Below are 18,491 nucleotides of genomic sequence, written 5' to 3' on the forward strand. Positions count from 1 at the left end.
ACATCCCACATGGGCGCCAGTTTGGATCTTGGCTGCTCCACTTCCGATCCAGCTCTCTGCTATGGCCTGGGATAGCAGTAGAAGATGGCCCAAGTCCTTGGGCCCCTGCACCCACATGGAAGACCCAGAGGAAGGTCCTGGCTCCTGGCTTCAGACTGGTGCAGCTCCGGCCGTTGCAGCCAATTGGGGAGTGAACCAGCGGATGGAAGACCTCTCTCTCTCTCTGCCTCTCCTCTCTCTGTGTAACTCTTTCAAGTAAAGATAAATAAATCTTTAAAAAAAAGTTTCCTGATGAATCTAATACGCACAGAGTTCTTAACTTTTATTTACTTATTTGTTTTACAGGGGTATACAGACACTGGCACCTACTGGCTCATGTGAGTTACAGTTAAATATTAGGGAATTTGGGGCCGGCGCTGTGGCTTAGTGGGTAAGGCCGCCACCTGCAGTGCTGGCATCCTATATGTGCGCCAGTTCAAGTCATGGCTGCTCCACTTCTGATCTACTTCCGACCTCTGCTGTGGCCTAGGAAGGCAGTGGAAGATGGCCCAAATCCTTGGGCCCTTGCACCCACGTGGGAGACCCAGATGAAGCTCCTGGCTCCTGGCTTAGGATTGGCACAGCTCTGACCATTGCAGCCAATTGGGGAGTGAAACAGCAGATGGAAAATCTCTCTCTCTCTCTCTGCCTCTCCTCTCTCTGTGTAACTCTGACTTCCAAATAAATAAATAAATAATCTTTTTTAAAAATTAGGGGATTATCCATCTGGAGAGCATATTTGCACCATGGAAGCAAGCCCAAGCTATAAATCAGGGCTTGCAGTAGGGGTTGAGAAAGAGCCCTTCCTTTTTTATTCAAATTAGCACACCACTGACAACCACCATCTCCAGGTGGGCATTTGGCCTTGTAGTTAAGATGCCACTTGGCAGGACCAGAGCTGTGGCACAGCAGGTTAAAGCCCCAGCCTGCATCCTATATGGGCACCGGTTCCAGTCCTGGCTGCTCCATTTCTGATCTAGCTCCCTGCTAATGCGCCTGGGAAAGCAGCAGAGGATAGCCCAAGTTGTTGGGTCTCTGCACCCATGTGGGAGAGGGAGACCCAGAAGCTTCTGACTTCAGATTGGCTCAACTCTGGCCATTACAGCCATCTGGGAAGTGAAGCAGTGGATGGAAAACCTCTCTCTAACTCTTTTCTAGCTCTGTAACTCTTTCAAAGAAATAAAATAAATCTTTTAAAAAAATAGAAAAAAAATTCCTGAGCTTAAAAAAAGAGATGCTACTTGTAACACCCTCATCCCTTAGAAGAATGCCTGAGTTCAATTATTGGCTCTGCTCCTGATTCAAGCTTTCTATTCGTGTGCACCTTGGGAGGCATCAGGTGATGGCTCAAGTTCCTGTGCCTTCCTGGGTCCTTGCTTTGGCCTGGCCCAGCCCTCAATGCCTGGGAAGTGAACCAGCAGATGAAAGCTCTCTCTCTCTCTCTCTCTTTGCCTTTCAAATACATAAAAGTCAGCCAACCTAAAAAGAAAGAATTCCTGCTCTAAGTATTCTAGTTCTTAACCCAGGTGACAAAGAATGACAATGTGGGCCTCTGGAGGACTGAGTAACTGACCACAATACAGCCTCGCTGCCCCTGTTAGCAAATGGTGCCCACTAAGTTTGTACTGGCATACTCCTTCCAGTTTAATCGAGTAATTTTTTTAAAATGAGTGTATGAAACCCATTACTGCATATTTTATAAACATACTTCGAAGACAATACTTTCCTAATAACCTTTCCAAATGAAGCTTCCAGGAACTATTGGAGAAAGAAACAAACACACACCCAGCACTGTCTACGGACCCGGTGAGTTTGCTCATGAACCTACCATGCTGTCATTTGTTCTTTCCGTTCGGCTGCCCGTTAACTTTTGATGAGATTTTTCTGCCTGTGAAGAGGACTCTCTCCCCCTTCCTGGTCACTGCATCCTATCCTGACTTATATTTCTCCAGGTACTGAGAATTCATAGTTTCCTGTGTTCATGTGGTTACTTCTTAGAAGGCCTTGGCCTTGCAAGTCTTTCTTGAAGGAAGGTGGGTTTGAGGTGCAAGCCCTCTGACTCAGCCTTCGCCTCACTGATGGCTGCGAGCAGTGTTGATGCTGAGACCAATGGCTAATGCTGCAATTACCCGGGGAACTTACAAACAGAAACACACGTGCCTGGTCCTACGCTCAGAGACGCTGGTTGCAATGATTAAGGACCCAGCCCAGGCATCAGGAGTTCTTACAAGTTCTGCATTTCTCTTTAAGGCATGCAGTTGAGAACTGGAGCCATCAGGTATTGCTATGCAACTGAATTAGCGTGATAGAGACATAGGACTACAGGCTGCTCTATAGACAGACGTCCCCGTCCAGCCCAAATATGCCCTGCAAATGCTGTGAATTCGCCCGTGGACCGCCCACTCAGGCCCAGGGGCTGGTCTGTTCCCTTGGCCAGGGCACTGCTGCCTCCCCGACCCGCCCTCCACACTCTCGCCAGCATGTCTCACGGCAGAGGCTGCCAAAACAGGAAAGAGACGAAACCGTTACCAATAAAATTGTGAAGTTTTCCAAAACGCTATTCATCATATATTTCTCTGGTAAGTGTTTGAGCTTGTGGATGAAGTTGATCATGTATTCACACATCGGGGAACGGTTTATTCGGTATACAAATCGGCCATTTTCAAACCTTGCATACTCCGTCTGCAAGGAAAAAAGGATTGAGCGATTTTAGACTTTTGACTTAACACAAACATGAAACAGCTATGACTGCCTGCACAAGCACTTCAATTTACAACTTGAATCATCTGCCTTATGCTATACTATTTATGCAATGCACCTAATTTTTAAAAAACCCTATCTCCATGTTTACTGCCATGCAAAGAATCCATTATTTTTTTTCTGAAAATTATAAAGAAAAAAGAAAGAGTTGGAAAGATGACGACTTTAAAGAACAGTTAATAGATCCTTTTAGCAAAGTACAAAAAAATTGTACCTGCTTACTGTTTCTCTACCTGGAGGCCATGAGAGCAATTTACAATCCTTCACAGAGCCAAAGAAAATCCCTCTGCATTGTGAAAGGCTTCACAGGCCACCAACTAGTGGAACTAGCTTCTCTACATTAAACAGAATGGGTTACTGCAGACTGGCCGTGAGCTAAGTGCTAGTTGTTTGTGTTTTAAATACCAACAAATAGAGACAATACTGGTACATATGCAGCCTGCAGATCTCATGGAATTTCTGAGAAATAAGAAATCACTTCTGGGCTGGTGTTGTGTTTGGTAATGCTGTCAACCCAATATGGGCGCCAGTTTGTGTCCCAGCTGCTCCACTTCCAATCCAGCTCCCTGCTAATGTGCCTGGGAAAGCAGTGGAGGACAGCTCAAGTGTTTGCGCCCCTGCCACCCTCATGGGAGACCCCAAAGAAGCTCCTGGCTTCAGCTCAGCCCAGTGCCAGCCACTGTGGTATCTGGGGAGTGAACTAGAGGATGGAAGATACCACTGGCTCTGTCTCTCCCTCATTCTCTGTAACTCTGACTTGCAAAATAAATAAATAAATCTTAAAAACAAAAAGACAAATCATTTCTAAATGACTTTGGGTCAAAAAGGAATCAGAAAGGAGTTACCTCCATAGCAAGGAAAAGGGAGATATATCAAACCTATGGAACACAGTGAAGTTATGCTGGAAGGGAACTTACTGAGGCAGTCCTCACAGTCCTCCATTAAAGCTGAAAACCCACTGAACTAAATACACATCCTGAAAAACTGAGGAGTGGTGCTATGGTGTACTGCGTTAAGCGGCTGCTTGGATGCATCCTGTGTCAGAGTTGCCTGATCTGAGTCCTGGATCCTCTGCTCCCCATCTCACTTCCTGCTAATGCACATCCCGGGAGGTAGTAAGTGATGGCTCAAGTACTTAAGATCCTGCCCCCATGTGGAAGACCCAGATGGAATTCTAGGTTCGTGGCTTCTGCTTGGACCGGGCCTGGCTGTTGTGGTCATTTGGGATTGAACAAGCAGATGGAAGATCTCTCTCTTTGCAATTCCACCTTTTTTTCTACAAAAAATAAATACATAAACAAAACAAACATTTCTAAACGGCATAAAGACAAAATAATCTCAGAGGTAAGTTGTATGCAACCTTTCAAGAATGGTTATTTCCAATATTATCTGGAACTACATTAGATGACAGAAAAAGATAAGCATGCCAATTCTTTTTCTGAAACGAATGAACATTCAACACTGAAATTGATGAAGAGGTTATAACAAAGTATGGACTAATATCACTTATGAGAAGTACAAAACTCTATGTAAAATATTAGCAAATAGGACTCAGCAACGTATCCAAAGTAGAACTTCCTACAGTAATGGTTCCCACACAGGGAAGTATAACTTCAATGTATGTCAACAAACTCCAGAAAAGTCATAAGCAAGAGTTGCTGAGGTGGCATTTCAAAAAATTACAGTTATTGCAAGAGCCAGTGTTGGGCCAGCCTGAAACCAAGAGCCAAGAACTCTATCCTGGTTTCCCACATGGGTGGCAGAGGCCCAAGTACTTGAGCCATCTTCCACTGCCTTCCCAAGTGCACTGGTAGGAAGCTGGATTGGTAGTTGGACAGGACTCAAATTGGCACTCCAATATGGGATGCAAGTGGCAGCCTAACTGGATACTAAGTTGATCCCCCAATATGGAGATTCTACCATCAACTACTTCTTTGCTTTATTTATTTGAAAGGCAGAGAGACAGTGATAGGCAGAGAGTTCCCATACATCAATTCATTCCCTAAATGACTGCAATGGCTGGGGCTGAGCCAGGCCAAAGCCAGAAGCCAAGAACTCAATCCAGGTCTGCCATGCGGGTGGCAGGGGCCCACTGACTTGAGCTATCAGCTGCTGCCTCTCAGAGTCTGCACTGGCAGGAAGCTGGACTCAGAAGTAGAGCATGGACTCAAGCCCAGACACTTTAATATGCAATCTAAGTGTCCCAGTGACACCGTAACCATTGCACCAAATGCCTACCTGTGTGATTACTTGTTTATATGACTGCTTTAGCAAATAAAAAGTGAGAAGATAATTTTCAAAAGTGGCTAAACATTGGAATAGAGTAGGTACAATAAGACATTTTCTGGGCCAGCCTAGTGGTGTACAACGTCAGCATCCATGTGGGTGCAGGTTTGAGTCCCAGCTGCTCCAATTCTAATCCAGTTCCCTGCTAATGCACCTGAGAAAGCAGCAGAAGATGGCCCAAGTGCTTGGCCCCCTGTACCCACTGGGAGACCTGGACGAAGCTCTTGGTGGCTTTGGCTTGGTCTAGCCCTAGTCGTTGTGGTCATTTGGGAGTGAACCAGTGGATGGAAAATCTCTCCCCTCTCCATAACTCTATCAAATAAATAAATAAATATTTTAAAAAAATTGTTTTTATTTGCTGCCATTAAGATGGTATACATGGAAAACCCAAGAATCTAATGAAAAAAATCATTAGTGTTAACTAAGAGAACTTTCAAGGCAAATGTATTAAAGCTAGATCTGTAATGCCAATCTTCAATACAGATAAACTGCAAAACCGAAGAGCTCTTCTGTGTTCTAGCACTTAAAATCTAGAAACGAGAAATTATAACAAATTATACAGTATTAAGAAATATATACAAGCAGACAAATCTATATAATGAAAACTATAGAATCTGATTAAAATATAGAGAATGAGATGGAATGCAAATAAATTCATAATTGGAAAGATTTAATTTTAGTAATATATCAATTTTCCCAAAATAATATCTGAATCTAATGCAAATACAATTAGATTGAGAAAAAAAGGTTTTGTTTTACTTCACATTTTAAAAATAATCTCAATATCTCTAACAATAAGTGCTGACCACCAGCTTAGAGCAGGTATAAGGACGAAGGGATCCTCTTGCCTGGGCAGAGAGTAGAATACACTAGGAAATGACTACAGGGAACTCAACAGGGTTTGGGCCGTGTGGACACAAACGGAGAAGGAGAAGAATCAGAATCTAGGAACAGAATGTGAGCACTTAGAAAGTGTGCAGGAAAACGGAATTAGAAGACCAGTTTATTTGGAGGCAAAAAAAAAATTGAAATTTATGCATAGTGGGCTTTATAATACACCTTTTCCCCATGAACTTTCTGAAGATTGCCTGTTATTTAACACTATTAAAATAAATGGTAAAAGCAACAGTTGAACGCAAGGTGTCAGGACTGGGGCAGGCTGGTGTCCATTGGCTGGATGGCACCCTGACTGCTGTCCACAAGGCCTGGGAGGTGGCAGTGGCAGGCAGGGCTCCCTCCAAGGGCACCCCAGAAGCTGAGGCAGGAGGACTTCAGACACACAGAGGGTGGGCCTGGACTTCCCAGTTCCTTCTTACAGGTGCTTCCATATTGTTTTTAGAAGTAACAGGGCAAAGCAGGGGGAGAGAGAGGTAGGGGCAGGAACGAGGAACCATTCAAAAGGACAACTCTCGGCACCCATGAAGGTGATGAGGCCCTGGGCTGCCCTGGATCGAGGTTTCTGGAACACAGAGGACGACTTACCTCTACTTTTTCTACTACTTGCTTTCCAAAGGAGCAAACTTTGGTGGAACAGGTGACTGTCATGTTTTCAGAGCTCTCATACTGACTGGTGACACCATAAAAAGCCCCAGCATCATCTTGAATGTTGCAGTTCAAATCAGCCTGTTGGAAAGAAGTGAGGCGGAGTTACCGTGTGGTCACAGGAGTGGGGAGTGGCAGCATCGCCCAGGGCAGACCCCCAGGGGAGGTGCAGGTTAGTGAGCAGCTGCTGTTCCAGAAACAAGGTCAAGGCCGTCAGTTCTGGGAAGAAGGTGCCAATTTTCTCAGTCTTCCTTGGAAATGTCACATGGCATGCAACTGCTCAGTACCATAACAACGCTCTGTCCTGGCAAACACCTGTGAAATATGTGCACAAGGCAGGATATGACCTGGATTCACAGTCACACATCCTGAGAGATGTCTGTAAGAATAGGAGACCCTGCAGATGATGGAGCCATGTGCAACATACATAAAAACTCAAAGTTTCCTAGAAATTACCAGCACTGGAAAAGAGATGAGTCTGATCAAAGCCTGGTCTACAAAGATGCAAAATAACTGGCACAAACTGCCACTCATTTAACACATCTTAATTACCTACCCACTCGGTAAGGCTCATGCCAGACACTACATAGGACTTAGCTACAAACTAATATGGGAGACAAGTACATAAAATAACTATCATTCAGGGAGAAGATGAGTACCACGTCAAAGGCACTCCAAGTTCAGACAAGAACTCAGACACCACTTTCAGCCAGAGATCTTAGGAAAGGCATGGTCAGGACTGGCATAAGCAGAGAAGGGCTGAGCGAACAGGGTGGCCAGGAGCCTTGAATGTTTCATTCTAGCCATGGCACAGGAACCCACAAGAACAGAGTGAAACAGAGAAACAAGAGTGAGTTTGGAAGTGTAGCTTGGGCCCAGGTGGTTGGAGGGATAAATATTGGGGTATGGGTTGTATCCTGTAGGAACCAGGGAGCTCCTGAAAGCTTTGGTGCCAGCAAGTGATGAGATTAGAGCTGCACTTTGGAGAGCAATGCTATAGCAGAATCCACATTCCCTAGGGAGGGAGGCTGCTGCACGTTTAGATCACTGTTAGGGTCCTGTGTTGGAAACCTAGGCCCCCAAGGCAACAGTGTGGGAGGGCTTTAGGGTGCCACCCTCAGGTCGGGCCTAATGCCGCTGTTTAAAGGACTTTCGGGAGTGCGGCTGCTCCCACTCGCCCTCCCACCTGCCACCATGCTTGGATGCAGCGAGGCCTATCCAGATGTCAGCACCACAATCTTGGACTTCACAGCCTCCAGAGATGCCAGATACAACTCTGTATCCTTGATCAATCACTCTATGGCATTCTGCTACAGACAACAGCACAAAGCAGTCTGAGACAGACACAGAAAGGCTGCTCCAAGGAGATAAGGGCCAGGGAGACAGAGAATAGGCAGCGGCGGGCAGGGGCTCCCGAGGGTGAGGAAGCCCTGAGCGGGAGGAGCATCCTGTCAGAGAGAGGCGAAGGTGCTCAGAGGGTGCACAGCCAGAACGAGGGACTCAGAAAAGGCAAAGACCCAGACAGTAATGGAGACAGCTTGGCAGAAGCAGGAGGTGGGAGGATTTGGAAGTCTAATCATGAGACCAAAGGGACCCGGGAGTTGTGAGCAGAGAGGTGTGAGCCCTGACAGGGCATGGCCGGGTCTGCTTTCCCAAAAGGCAGCCCCAACCACAGCTCGCAGGAAACTCAGGAAGAGCAAGACCAAAGCCAGTGTTAGGAGGACGAGACTGTCGCCCCCCCCGAGAGGACAGTGTGGAATACTGGGGTAGCCACTGAGGCCGAGGTCAGTGGGCTCTGACACTCACATGGGACTTTATATTTTGTGTGATTTGGCACACTGGACCAACTAATTTTAACACCCTGACTGGCACTACTCACAGAGAAGCCCTCGGTCATCCTGTTTTTAACAGGGTCCTGCATTCAAATTTCCTTCTTGAATTGATTATCAGGAAAATGTCCATCTCCTTAGATAAAATGTGCTATTTTTTGCCTCCAAAGAAAGAAAATTATTTACTCTATATTCCCCATTTTCACCTCATGTACCAAGAAATTCAAAGCTAAATTCAGTGCTCAACCAGTAATTAACTTGCCCCAAGTGCTTGTAAAAGTTTCTAACCAATATACAGCTTCTTTTACTGATTTCCAATCTGCAATATAGTAAGCTTTCTCAGAATTTGTTTCTGGAATTATATGGGCCATAAATCACAAATAAATACAAATACTCAGGCATGCATTCCTCTCACATTCAAAGATTTAACTTCTGGCTCCATAAAGAGCAGCTCAGTGGGAAATGATGCGCCCCTCTCCCTAACTGAGATGCGCAGGACTGAAAGGGCCCCAGTTCGCCAGGAATTCCGGCCTCCACACACATCGCAGGCACACAGCAGCCCTCAGCACTGGGGTCGCCATCATGCCTTCTGCAGGGCAGCTGTCTCCTAGCCTGCACAACAGTGGGCTTTCTGGAGCTGCCCCTGCGGCTTGCGTCTTGGAGCACGTGGTTCTGCAGAGTGGGTGGGTGGTCTGCAGCAGGAGGCTGACCAGCGAGGCTCTTCTTGGCGGGATTTATGCTCTTACAATTGGGATGTAGGTGGTGCCAAAAAGTTTCAGCCGTTTTTATAAGTACAAACATGCATGTGGCAAGAAAGTGGGGGGGACCCAAACTGCAAACAGTGTGCAGTTTTGTTTCTGTCCTTGAGCTTGCCAATCTCCCCAGGGGAAACCAGTGCTGCCTGTTTCTCCAGTGTCCTTTTAGAGATTTAGCACAAAGAAATCCAGACATGTAAGTCCCCCCATTTTTTTTTTTTTTTTGCACAACTAGTACAAATCTCTAAATCTTGCTTTAAAAAAATACATATATAATCATACATCTCACACAGCAAATGCCATGGGATCTGTATTAGAAGAGTCACTTTAGAAGATGAGCAGCCACAGTTTTCAGTGGCTACACAGTGCTCCACTGCACAAGTGTGCTGTGACTTAACCCATGCTATACTGACAGTATGCCTATGCTCCCCGACAAGTTGACGCTAAGTAGGAATGGGCCATTAGAAATTTCTGTCCTTCAATTTAAAAAGCAATTCGTTGAGGCCGGCGCTGTGGCGCAGAAGGTTAATGCCTTGGCCTGAAGAACCGGCATCCCGTATGGGCACCGGTTCAAGATCTGGCTGCTCCACTTCCGATCCAGCTCTCTGTTATTGCCTGGGAAAGCAGTGGAAGATGGTCCAGGTCCTTGGGCCCCTGCACCCGCAGGGGGGACCTGGGAAAAGCTCCTGGCTTCGGATCGGTGCAGCCCTGGCCGTTGTGGTCAGTTGGGGAGTGAAAAATCGGATGGAAGACCTCTCCCTCCCTCTCTCTCTCTCTCTGTCTCCTCTCTGTTTAACTCTCAAATAAATAAATAAATCTTTTTAAAAAAAAGCAATTTGTTGAGGGCCCACATTGTGGCGTAGCCAGTAAAGCTGCTGCCTACAGTGCCAACATCCCATAAGAGTACCAGCTTGAGTCCTGGCTGCTCTACTTCCAATCCAGCTCTCTGCTATGGTCTGGGAAAGCAGTAGAGGATGGCCCAAGTGCCCCTATACCCGCGTGGGAGACCTGGAAGAAGTTCCTGGCTCCTAGATTTGGATTGGCCCAGCTCTGGCCATTGCAGCTATTTGGGGACTGAACCAGTGGATGGAAGACCTCTCTCTCTGTAACTTGACTTTCAAATAAGTAAATAAATTTTTTTAAAAAAAAACTCACAGCTTTGAAAAAGCATATTCATGAACTATGAAACAACAGTGAGTTCATCATGGAATTTAATATTGTTATTTAAAAACTAGTTGGTTTTGATGCCATGATGTTATTTTGAAAGATCGGTAAACAGTCACCAGTGGTTTGGCATTTTTGGTGTAAGGAGTGGAGAGCAGGAAGAAACAGGGAAATAGACAAGGGAAGATCACTGGGAGAATATGTGGAGTCTGGTTGTTTTTTAAAAGGTCAAATTCAGGGGCTGGGGCCGTGCCTCACTTGGTTAATCCTCCACCTGCGGCACCGGGTTCTAATCCCGGTTGTTCCTCTTCCAGGCCAGCTCTCTGCTGTGGCCCAGGAGGGCAGTGGAGGATGGCCCAAGTGCTTGGGCCCTGCACCTGCATGGGAGACTAGGAGGAAGCACCTGACTCCTGGCTTCAGATGGGCACAGCGCCGGCCATGGCAGCCATTTGGGGAGTGAACCAACGGAAGGAAGAGCTTTCTCTGTCTCTTTCTCTCACTAACTCTGTCAAAAAAAAAAAAAAAAAAAGTCAACTTCAGTGTGTTCAAAATATACAAAATGATCTATTATTATAAAATAGCTACTTGAAATGTTAAAATTTAGAATGATACCCAATATGATTTGATGTTAGAAAAACTGCTGAAAATTTTGACAACTGTCACATTTCCACCTGAGTGGGCTTCTGCGGTGATGTGACAGGCTGTCCCAGGGTAACCACGACCCTGTATGTTAGCGATCTCTGGCCTTATTTTTTAACTTTACAGAAGTGGACTCTGTTCACTCCTTTGTGTATACTTCTGCTTGTTCTGCATTTCATGTGTGACATTTATTCCTGCTGCTGTGTGTAGCTCCTTTATCTCATGCCAGAGTATTCCACTGAATGAAAAATGCCCTGGCACATCCATTCTATCACTGATGAACTTTCTTGGATACACTTTAACAGTTTGGGTAAACTTTGAGTTTAATTCAGGGTAAATTTAACAGGCTAGGGTTTTTTAAATTAATTAATTAATTTTTAAATTTATTTGAAAGGCAGAGTTACAGAGAGGAAGAGGCAGAGACAGAGAGAGAGAGAGAGAGGTCTTCCATCCACTGGTTCACTCCCCAAATGGCCACAACGGCCAGAGCTGGGCCGATCCGAAGTCAGGAGCCAGGAGCCAGGAGCCTCTTCTGGGTCTACCATGTGGGTGCAGGGGCCCAAGGACTTGGTCCATCTTCCACTGCTTTCCCAGGCCATGGCAGAGAGCTGGATTGGAAGTGGAACAGCCAGAACTCGAACCAGCGCCCATATGGGATGTTGGCACTGCAGGTGGCGGCTTAACCTACTATGTCACAGCACTGGCCCCTAGGTTAGGTATTTGATTTTAAGATTTATTTATTTATTTGAATGTCAGAGTTACACAGAGAAAGAGAAGCAGAGAGAGAGGGAGAGTTCTTCCATCCACTGGTTCACTCCCCAATTGACCACAACGGCCAGAGCTGTGCCAATCCGAAGCCAGGAGCTTCTTTGGGGTCTCCCACATGGGTGCAGGGTCCCAAGGACTTGGGTCATCTTCTATTGCATTCCCAGGCTATAGCAGAGAGCTGGATCAGAAGTGGAGCAGCCAGGACTCGAACTGGCACCCACTGGGATGCTGGCACTGAAGGTGGTGGCTTTACCTTCTACGCCACAATGCCGGTCCCTAGGTTAGGTTTTTAAAAGGCTTCCCAACTAACTGTAAACAACCAATCTCCTATTACACCTGCTTTGCAATTCTGCCTGAATATGGGAAAAGAAAAATGGAGCCATCCAACCACCACACAGCTACACTTTAGGAATGTCCCAGGAGGAGGCATTGATGTGGGAGATAATCTGTCAGCTTGATGGTATCACGGATCTTCCAGAAAGAAATTTGCTCACCGAACTGCCTGCCACAGGGCAAAGGTAGTATCAAAGAAGAAAGTGGCCTTAAATTGACAAAGGAGGCAGACTCTGTAATGAAGCTGAGATTCTGGCTGAGTTCCTTACCACCCCTGGCACACTGCCCACTCAGCTGAAGACCCAGGATGCACTTCTGAAGCCAAGATGATACATGGAGAAAACCATGCTGCCATCAGAGATTCAAACCATGTCGTCAGCCCACTCAGTTTTTATTTGACCAAAGAATATATTTTCTAAAAGAACATAAATATAAAAATCGAAGAAATGGCTAAAACCTAGCAAATATATCTTCCTAGTAAATTCCAAATTCAAACCTTAACCTATCCTCTGGGCACAAGCTAGCCACCAAAAAAGGGCTGGTCACAGGCCAGGTTCTGATGTGTTTAAAACAAAGAAAGGACTGAAAACGCTGCCTAGGGAAGACAAATGGCGAGTCCAGGGAGACAGGCCCTTCTACGAAGTTTCGTCTGCCCTAAGTATAGGCTGAGTTCAGTAGGCCAGCTCTTTGTCCTGCTTGCCCAGACGTCTGTTCTTTCCATGGCACACCACCCTGCCCTGCCAAATGCGAAGTATTTTCAGAAAATCTTGCTGGGTAGTCTAACTGTTAGAGAGCTCTATCTCCTGTTTATTGGTCTTCTATTGCTGCTGTAACTTTTTTACTGTTTTATTTGAGACACAAAGATATAGATACATAGGAGCTCCATCTGCTGGTTCATTGTCCAAATGTGTGGAGAGGCAGGGCTGGGCCAGGCTGAAGCCTCGAGGGTAATAGGTAGCAGGAATCTTACTTCTTGAGCCACCACAGTTGCCTCCCAGGGTCTGCACTACCAGGATGCTGGAATTGGGAGTAAAGCTGTGAATCCAACCTAGGTACTGGGGTATGGGATACAGGCATTCTAACCCACATCTTAACCTAGACTAGGCCATATGCCCACTCATTTACAGCTTAAAATCACACAAATTTATTATCTTCCATTTCTATAGGCAGCAATCCAACCATGTTCTCACCAGGGTAAGAGCAAGGTGTGGCCAGGACTCCATTCCCTCATGCAGGCTCTGGGGAGGGATCTGGGCAGCACCCACACTCCCTGTCTTAAGCCCCCTCCTCCATTTCCATGGCCAGCAACACCACTGAGTCCCCTCTGGCCTTCCTCTTCACTCGAAGGAAACTTGTGACTACACTGGGCTCTGTCACATAACCCAACATACTCACTCTACCTGTGGATCAGTAACTTTAATGCCCCTTTGCTGTGCGATGCACATTCACAGAGACCTTGGATGCATCTTTGGGAGCCAAGACGCTGCCTACTGCAGCTGTTGGGCTGAAATCAGCGCCCTCCTCCTTCCACCACTCTCCTTTCATCGCCCCTTCATCCCGCTCTTCTCCCCTCTCTCCCACAAGGCTCCCCAGCTTCTGTTCGCTTCCCAGATTCAAGCTCCACGTTTACTTGTACCAAGCGTTGCCCTGGTTCCAGACCGGTCCTCGGTTGTGGGTGGACACCTGCGCACACTGCCTGTTACCTGTCATCACCTCATCTCAGACCTCTGACTGACAGCACGGGCAACAGCAGCAAGGGACTCGGAGCCACTTCCCTGGGGCTTGTGATCCTCTTTTTTTTTTTTTTTTGGGACAGGCAGAGTGGACAGTGAGAGAGAGAGAGAGACAGAGAGAAAGGTCTTCCTTTGCCATTGGTTCACTCCTCAAATGGCCGGCGTGCTGCAGCTGGCACACCACGCTGATCTGAAGCCAGGAGCCAGGTCTCCTGGTCTCCCATGCGGGTGCAGGGCCCAAGGACTTGGGCCATCCTCCACTGCCCTCCTGGGCCACAGCAGAGAGCTGGCCTGGAAGAGGGGCAACCGGGACAGAATCTGGCGCCCCAACTGGGACTAGAACCTGGAGTGCCGGAGCCGCAGGCAGAGGATTAGCCTATTGAGCCACGCCAGCCTGTGTTTCTCCTCTTTAACCACAGAGAAGACGACCTGTTTCCAAAGGCCACCATGCTGACGTGAGGAGGCTACATACATGAAATTTATCTGTCCACTGTCATGTGCTACAAGACGGCAGCAGGTGATGCACCCACAGTCGCCCTTGTCAGCTTGTTCTTGTGAAATGCCGACCAGGACAGGACCAAAGACAGAGCTGTCACAGCTGATCTCAGCTCCGATCCACCTATACCAGGTGTGTGGTGCAGGTGCAATGTCATCAGTTCTTCTCAAACAGAAAAAGTGGGACTGCTGACCCATGAGGTTAGGGCAAACCTTACATGCTGGGGACGATGGCTCAAACAAGTACAATTCACCCTCTTTTCCCCAATAGTTGACTAGAGATGTTACAGATTTCTGTCTGGAAATAAAACAGGCAATCATTAACAAATGTGTATCTGCCATTTAAAGGTATAGCTGTGGGCAGGTACTGAAAGACAAGGTAAGGTCACAGGCTGTGACAGAAAGCAAAGAAACAGAAAAATCCATTACAAAACACTTGCAAGTTCTTCCCTAAATCAGGCTTCTCCTACTGACACTCAGAACTCAGATCCCACAGCCGAACCTTGGAAGGGGCAGGCGACAGTGCAGACGGGTTTCTGCTCTTCCCGCTCATTCAGTAAGCCCATGTGCTCCTGGACATGCCCCACTGTTGTGCTGAATCTCATGCTTTTGCCACTTTGGGGTAAACGCGAAAAATGCAACAGTCCTTGAAGAATCATGCTTCCCATTTCATTAGAAAGAAAAATGAGGCCTTGCCCAGGTGTGCAGGCTCCAGATCCCACTGAAGGGAGAACTGGGCCAGGGCAGAGAGACAGCAATGGTCCCTGCAAAATCTACAACACGTCAGGCCCCTGGAAACCTGGCTGCAGGGGCAGAAGGGCCAGGAGGTGAAGGCCACCCCTGCAGCAGCAGCAACAGCAGTGGCCACTGCCACTGTCTGGCTGGTGACAGCTCCTCTGTCACAAGTGTCACTGGGGAAAAAGCAGGAGTGGACAACCCCTAAGGGCAGGGGCATGGGTCAGGGGTCAGGAGCAGGCTGAGGCCACTCCCTTCCTAGCATCTCTCCCTCCCACTCAGAGAGCTGGTAGGGCTGGCGGGAATTACTTGGTTGCAAAAACAAGCACATCAAGGGGGCTGTCCCTGACAAGAGACAGTATAATGGGCCTGATGGATGTGAAGAGACGCTGGCGTTTTCAAACCACCACTTTGAACCTCTCCTCTCCGTCCTCTCTGAGCAATGATCAAAGGACCAAGATTTCAAATTGTGAAGCAATTTTTTCCAATGGCAGCATCTGGCTCCTTGGCAGGCGGCACCGGGAGCTGGGCCCTGCTGTGGGCGGCAGTCCAGGCCTGCCACATGGTAAGGCTCGCCCAGGCAGGGCAAGCCTCACGGGCCTTGCAGCTGCTCCCGCAGGCGCCAAAGGACAATTGCTCTGCACTGGGCAGGGAGCCCTCAGGCAGAAGGGCCCCAAAAGGCAGCACCGACCTGGGGGGTCTGGAGAAGACTGGCTGTTCCCAAACTCTCTGTGTGTGTCTCATTTGCATACATCTGCATCCTGGCCCTGACCCCTGAAGCCAGCCCCGACTGGAGCTCAGAGTGCTGGGGCTGAATGGAGCTCAGAGAGCTGGGGTCGACTGGAGCTCAGAGTCCTGGGGTTGGGGATGCTGACAGGAGCTTTGAGGAGCCTGTGACACTGCCCAGCAGAGCAGACTGAAGAAGCAGCACTTGGGAATGCCGGTCTTGGAGCGTCTTCATTTGGGGCCATTGTGCCTCCACCACGGCACAACCGGACAGCAGCTGTACCTCTGTAGCCACAGCTGTTTTAAATAAGAATAATAGGAAAAACCCCAGCCGCCTGCTCTTCAAGTTACTTCCCACTAATTATGGCATATATTTACATCTACAAAATAGACAATTTTTAAAAACACCACCAAAGGCCCCCTTATTGTGCAGATTGGCACCCCTATTTGAATTTCATAAACATTGAGTACTTCAAAGAATCTTAAAAGCTTGCTCTAATTACAATAAGCACTGCTTGAAAGGCTGTCTGTTTGCATTGCAAATTCCTACAAATACCAGCATTCATTAGAAAGAAAAATTCAATTAATATCACCCACACAAATTCAGGTACTGCCACTGGCGACTTCACACGGTGGCTGAGATGAAAGAGTTAAGGTCACAGCCCGAGCTACAAAGCAGCTGCACAGGCTACTTCTTCCCAGCTGAGCCGCCCCAGAGGGGTTCCTGTTCATCAGGTGTGTAACACTGGCCGGAGACCACCCTGCCAGGGTGGTCTTGCAATCTGGCATCTTCTGTGCACCAGCAGTCTTTCACTGAACAACTACCCCAAACCAACCATTTACATGCAGTTAGGTAACAATTATATGCAGATAAGCTACAGGCTACCCAGTTAAATTTGCATTAAAGGCTAATAACCAATACTTTTTCAGTACAGGAGGGGGTCTTCAAAAGTTCAAAGAAAATGAGCACTATTGAAAAACTATGCATGCATTTCAAAATGTTTTGGATCTAAGTAAACTTAACCTCTAATTCCATTTTCTGAATGGACTATCTAAAGTACCTGGAGCAAGAGCCTTCTGAGTAAAAACAAACAGTGTATCTGTCCATGTGCAATGCTCATTGATCCATACAAAGTCCAGAGAGGAGTGAAGTCCAGAAGATCTGCAGTGCCAAGTCTTCTGATCTGGCTGATGGGTAAGTGCACCAGAGTGCGCTCTCACTTCTTCCTCTGTATTCTTTCCAACTGCTTGAACTATTTATACCAAATGTGTATTACTTTCTACACATAAAGAATAAACTAAGAATGGGAATGGGATGAGTGGTAAGCAGCATGTACCTTGGATCTCCACCTGGCCCAGAGAAAGTGGATGTCCCACACAGCCAAGGAAGATCCCTGTGCGTGACAGCCCACCTATGCCTTGCAAAGTTGGGTCTAGAAGTAAGCAGCCACCCTGACAGCACCACTGTAGTTCTGTCCTCACAGGAGGCACTGAGCGAAGCAAACAGCGCTTCCACCCACAGAGCAAGGGCTGGAGGAGTGGGCACCTTCCCTGTACCGGCTCTCGCAGGACAGTGGCTCAGGCAGGGTGCAGGGTGCAGAGCCCTATGCACATGAGGCCCAGGCAGGAGCTTTGTTAGAAACCGCTCAAAGGACCCGGGACTGAACAGATTTTAGCCACGGCAGTCCACGTATGTGTTCTCTCACAAGGTCCAGACAACTCCCAACTTAAGAGGTTCTGCCTGGATACCCTGAAGGCTTAGAGTTCAAGGGTGGATCAGGGGTTAAGGAATCAGGGGAAAGCAGAGTGAGGTTTAGTGCCCATCTTCCAGACTGTCACGTCCTGTGGAATCTGAGTTCGTTCCAACCATGGTTTATGCTTTCCGGGGACTCAAGTGTGGTCTTTGAGAGCCAGTGCACCTTTGACCAATGTGTCTGCCCTCGTCTCACATCATGCTCTGAGTTCTGTAAGCCCTGGTGGCCATGGGGGCCCCAGCCATCTCCCGGTTCTCTGCACAGGTATCTTTATCCCCTGAAAACTCCTCCCCACTCCCCTTCTGCTGACCAAATTCTTTCAAGATACAGCTTAAATGCTGAGTGTTGTGGCACACGGCTTGAGGTGCACACATCCCGTACAGGAGTGCCTGGGAAGTGGCAGACAGTGGCTCACGTACTTGGGCCCCTGCCACCCTTGTGAGACCCAGATGGAGTTTTTGGCTCCTGGATTCAGCCTGGTTCAGTCATGGTTGTTGCAGGTATTTGGTGGATGGGAGATCTCTATCTCTGTTGTTCTGTCTTTCAAATAAGTAAAAATGAATAAATAAACATGAAAACAAGATTCTGTTCAAATGCTGTGAATAGGTTTTGCAGAATATCCTCAAGCAAAAAGGGTTCTTTTTTTTTTTTTTTTTTTTTTGACAGGCAGAGTGGACAGTGAGAGAGAGAGAGACAGAGAGAAAGGTCTTCCTTTGCCGTTGGTTCACCCTCCAATGGCCGCTGCGGTAGCGCGCTGCGGCCGGCGCACCGCGCTATTCCGATGGCAGGAGCCAGTGCTTCTCCTGGTCTCCCATGGGGTGCAGGGCCCAAGTACTTGGGCCATCCTCCACTGCACTCCCTGGCCACAGCAGAGAGCTGGCCTGGAAGAGGGGCAACCGGGACTAGAACCCGGTGTGCCGGCGCCGCAAGGCG

At 47.6% G+C, this 18,491-nt stretch overlaps 1 protein-coding gene across 8 annotated transcripts in view; it reads right to left on the reverse strand.

The window, feature by feature from the left end:
- Positions 1-18,491, reverse strand: part of TEAD1 (TEA domain transcription factor 1) — a 281,212-nt gene that overhangs the window by 10,835 nt on the left and 251,886 nt on the right. For all 8 annotated transcript variants that reach the window (XM_062196484.1, XM_062196483.1, XM_062196482.1 and 5 more), the window contains 2 exons: positions 6,568-6,708; positions 2,569-2,721 (listed from right to left, as the gene is read on the reverse strand). In XM_062196484.1, coding sequence (XP_062052468.1) covers positions 2,569-2,721; positions 6,568-6,708 — 294 coding nt within the window. The remainder of the gene's footprint in view (positions 1-2,568; positions 2,722-6,567; positions 6,709-18,491) is intronic.

Source organism: Lepus europaeus, chromosome 7, assembly GCF_033115175.1.
Source record: "Lepus europaeus isolate LE1 chromosome 7, mLepTim1.pri, whole genome shotgun sequence".
In the NCBI taxonomy this organism is placed as follows: Eukaryota; Metazoa; Chordata; class Mammalia; order Lagomorpha; family Leporidae; genus Lepus; species Lepus europaeus.